The sequence below is a fragment of the Glandiceps talaboti genome, chromosome 18 (assembly GCF_964340395.1).
Source record: "Glandiceps talaboti chromosome 18, keGlaTala1.1, whole genome shotgun sequence".
Classification (NCBI taxonomy): Eukaryota; Metazoa; Hemichordata; class Enteropneusta; family Spengelidae; genus Glandiceps; species Glandiceps talaboti.
In genome coordinates this window covers 19,443,797-19,448,679 of record NC_135566.1, presented here as the reverse complement: position 1 = coordinate 19,448,679, position 4,883 = coordinate 19,443,797, and the positions used below count along the sequence as shown (strand labels likewise).

At 38.1% G+C, this 4,883-nt stretch overlaps 1 protein-coding gene across 1 annotated transcript in view; it reads left to right on the top strand.

The window, feature by feature from the left end:
- The first annotated feature begins 257 nt into the window (after positions 1-257).
- LOC144449482 (serum paraoxonase/lactonase 3-like) overlaps positions 258-4,883 on the top strand; it is an 8,464-nt gene continuing 3,838 nt past the window's right edge. Inside the window, exons 1-3 of the mRNA XM_078140023.1 lie at positions 258-322; positions 2,262-2,332; positions 4,702-4,757. Of these exons, the coding sequence (XP_077996149.1) occupies positions 258-322; positions 2,262-2,332; positions 4,702-4,757 (192 nt within the window). The remainder of the gene's footprint in view (positions 323-2,261; positions 2,333-4,701; positions 4,758-4,883) is intronic.

Genomic DNA, 4,883 nt, shown 5'->3' with positions numbered 1-4,883 from the left:
CTTCTACTGATGAACAATACATTTGACACCAGGCTGTAAAATATCTGCACTGTACCTGGGACTCAGTTAAACTCTTTGCGCCGTTTTTATATAGCGATCTCAAGTGACCTCAGTTGCATGTACGATATAGGCACACTTCAGTTGTCATCACCTGTTCCACTCGTGACCCGAGAGCTTTGTGGTCAATTGGTGAATGTACATAGTTCATTTCATACACACTGGCAGTGGTTTATACATTGCTATAACTTCAAGCAACAATGCTTGGCCGACTCGTTCTCCTTGTTATAGTGGCTGTCATAGGGACACACATAGCAAAGATGATGTGAGTATGGTTCTTCACTATAATAGTAGATATTCACACACACTGTTCACACAGGGATATACGTTTATGTACCAAATACATGTCTGATACGTGTATGTACAGCCTACCATTTCTGTACCTGAAACCTTCGGCCTTTACATACGAATTTACTATTGAGCATACACATTCAATGCAAATTTTTTCCATGTATAGCAATCTAATTTATTTTCAAACATTTCCAATGTATGCCACACTTATTCCAGATAAAGTCAAAGATCCAACAATGAGGAATGGGTAAAGGTTAGGTCACAATGATATGATAATAAATGACAGGGGTCATGAATATTCCTACAAACGAGGTCATCTCAGCAATTGCACGCATCAGATGCTCTTCACAATATAAGCGTTCTTTCATCAAAGGCAGACAACTAAATATTGAAAGAAATGTTCGACTTTGTAAATTTTGTTCACAAAATTTAGTAGATGACGAATATCATTTTATAATGGTTTGTGTTTTTACATCTGACTATAGTATATAGAACAGGTTGTATTCCTCAACATTCTACTTCAAATGCTATACATATCAAAACTTGATACTTTTAATGCAAACACAAACTAAAAATGTAATCATGGGACTTGCAAAATACATTTTTAATAGTTTGAAAAAAGACGACTAACGACATCATAAAATTCTTGTTATTTTTGTTATTTTTTGACATACATACATACATACATACATACATACAAATGATACATACATACATACATACATACATACATGCATACATGCATGCATGCATGCATGCATGCATACATACATACATACATACATACATAAAAAATGCATAAGGAACTAATAAACCAGTCCGTATATATAGCTGTTAAATCCGACGTTTCGAATAAATATTCTTTTTCAAAGGAAAAATTGGCGAGACAGAGAAATGCCAGGTGACAACCCGAACATTTCTAAATATAATGGAACAAAACCGCGCGTGATATAAATAAACGGTTGTACGTGGGATAAGTTCTTAAATTCGCACGCACCTAATAGAACCCAATAGAATACGCCTGAAATTTAAAAAATACCCAATAATCATGATAATTAGATTGGGAAAGACGAGAATAATCTATTAATTCCAAGGGGTTCCAGCGTTCCAAGACGGAAAATGATTTCTTCTTCCTTCAACCTCAAAGCTTTCTCATCACCAGAAACCTTATATTAAGGTCTTCTGGGATGGTGACGACAAGCCGTTTAGATGTGTTTTGAAGGGGCTGTCGGTCACTATGAGGTTGATAAAACTAACCTCGATCTTCATGATGTCGGGCTTTGGTAAGGGTATCCAGCTCTCCTTCCTTGCAAGCTAACAAGTTGGTGTGTAATTCACGGTTGAGTTCATGGACCGTTGTCATACATACATACATACATACATACATACATACATACATACATACATACATACACACACAAACACACACACACACATACACACACACACATACACAAATACATACATACATACATACATACATACATACATACATACATACATACATACATACATACATACATACACACACACACATACATACATACATACATACATACACACACACACATACACACACACACACATACATACATACATACATACATACATACATACATACATACATACATACATGTATACATACATATATACGTACGTACATACATACGTACATACATACATACATGTATACATACATATATACGTACGTACATACATACGTACACACAGACAGACAGTCTCACTGATAGACAGACAGACAGACAGACACACACACACACACACACACACACACACACACACACACACACACACACACACACACACGCACGCACGCACGCACGCACATAGTATATGGTCTAAATAAACATTCCATATCATGTTACCTTTTATAACGTTTTCACTTATTCCAGTTATTCGATGGGATATCATAAGACAATCTATAACCATGAGCCGGGTCCATGTCGTCTTGTACCCGGGATAGGTAAGTTCTGGCAGGCCTAGTTTAAATACCATCTATAACAATGAGCCCAGTGCATGTCGTCTTGTACTCGGGATAGGTAAGTTATGGCAGGCCTAGTTTAAATACCATCTATAACAATGAGCCCAGTGCATGTCGTCTTGTACCCGGGATAGGTAAGTTCTGGCAGGCCTAGTTTAAATACCATCTATAACAATGAGCCCAGTGCATGTCGTCTTGTACTCGGGATAGGTAAGTTATGGCAGGCCTAGTTTAAATACAATCTATAACAATGAGCCCAGTGCATGTCGTCTTGTACTCGGGATAGGTAAGTTATGGCAGGCCTAGTCTAAATACCATCTATAACAATGAGCCCAGTGCATGTCGTCTTGTACTCGGGATAGGTAAGTTATGGCAGGCCTAGTTTAAATACCATCTATAACAATGAGCCCGGTGCATGTCGTCTTGTACTCGGGATAGGTAAGTTATGGCAGGCCTAGTCTAAATACCATCTATAACAATGAGCCCAGTGCATGTCGTCTTGTACTCGGGATAGGTAAGTTATGGCAGGCCTAGTCTAAATACCATCTATAACAATGAGCCCAGTGCATGTCGTCTTGTACTCGGGATAGGTAAGTTATGGCAGGCCTAGTCTAAATACCATCTATAACAATGAGCCCAGTGCATGTCGTCTTGTACTCGGGATAGGTAAGTTATGGCAGGCCTAGTTTAAATACCATCTATAACAATGAGCCCGGTGCATGTCGTCTTGTACTCGGGATAGGTAAGTTATGGCAGGCCTAGTTTAAATACCATCTATAACAATGAGCCCAGTGCATGTCGTCTTGTACTCGGGATAGGTAAGTTATGGCAGGCCTAGTCTAAATACCATCTATAACAATGAGCCCGGTGCATGTCGTCTTGTACTCGGGATAGGTAAGTTATGGCAGGCCTAGTCTAAATACCATCTATAACAATGAGCCCAGTGCATGTCGTCTTGTACTCGGGATAGGTAAGTTATGGCAGGCCTAGTCTAAATACCATCTATAACAATGAGCCCAGTGCATGTCGTCTTGTACTCGGGATAGGTAAGTTATGGCAGGCCTAGTTTAAATACCATCTATAACAATGAGCCCAGTGCATATCGTCTTGTACTCGGGATAGGTAAGTTATGGTAGGCCTAGTTTAAATACCATCTATAACAATGAGCCCGGTGCATGTCGTCTTGTACTCGGGATAGGTAAGTTATGGTAGGCCTAGTTTAAATACCATCTATAACAATGAGCCCAGTGCATGTCGTCTTGTACTCGGGATAGGTAAGTTATGGCAGGCCTAGTCTAAATACCATCTATAACAATGAGCCCAGTGCATGTCGTCTTGTACTCGGGATAGGTAAGTTATGGCAGGCCTAGTTTAAATACCATCTATAAATATGAGCCCAGTGCATGTCGTCTTGTACTCGGGATAGGTAAGTTATGGTAGGCCTAGTTTAAATTCAATAGATTGTCTTAATTTTTGTATTTCAGTGCAATTTATTTTCATTTGTACATCACGCAAATATTGTATGTTAAGGGGTGAAACAATTTCTCCAAACAGCTGCCACTTTATATATATAAAATGGCGATTTCATGCTTGCAAATGATATCCCCTCGTCAAAAATTACCACTCTGTCTGTCAGTTATAATTGACAAATCTTATATTCGTGATTCATGTTCGGTGAAATTTGACAGATGAAGAAGGATTCTTCTGGACTACTTAAATCTAAATAGATTATACAGGACGTATAAAGGAAGACATAATGACATACCTCTAAACAATTAAATGTAGATGCATAATATGTAGATTAAAGGGGAACGCTACTCCAGTAAAGAAAGGTATTTTAATAAATTTTGAGTTATGGAGGGTAATCTCATGCTTTCACGCCACATAATATTCCCTTGGTTGCCAAGAAACAAAACTAATTTGAAACTCTTTTCAACTCTATTGTTCTTTCAGTGATGCACAATTGCATCATGGGTATTAGCAGACATGAATATTTATTAGATCCACACTGAATATTCATGACTGTTATATGACGGCAACAAGCTCTTAGGAGTCATGAATATTCATGAAATGACACTCTAGAACCCAAAGTTTCTGAAAATATACCTTTATTTCCTGGAGTGGTTTTCCTCTTTAAATACATACATTGACTTCAACGTCAACTACTGCGCATTTCAAGGCACAGTCCAAGACTTGATTTTCCATTTCCAGCGGAAAACACACTCTGGTTTGCGAGAATGACAACATAATACGAATTTCTGTCGAAATAGGAAAATAAGTTATTAACTTGAAGTTCTGTACTTTTAGCAATATAATGATTGTCATTTGTAAATTTTTCATTCAAATACAAGATGCTGGGTCCGAAGACATCACTGTCACAAAAAATGGAATAGCATTTATATCCTCGGTGAGTACAGTATGTTAGGGTAAATGTTGGAAGAAGGGGTGGGGCTCACTAGTAACAGGATCATAGCGTCACTTTCAGATGTTTAGGATCACTCGGTTTTCGTTCAAATGTTCAATAGAAGTGGAT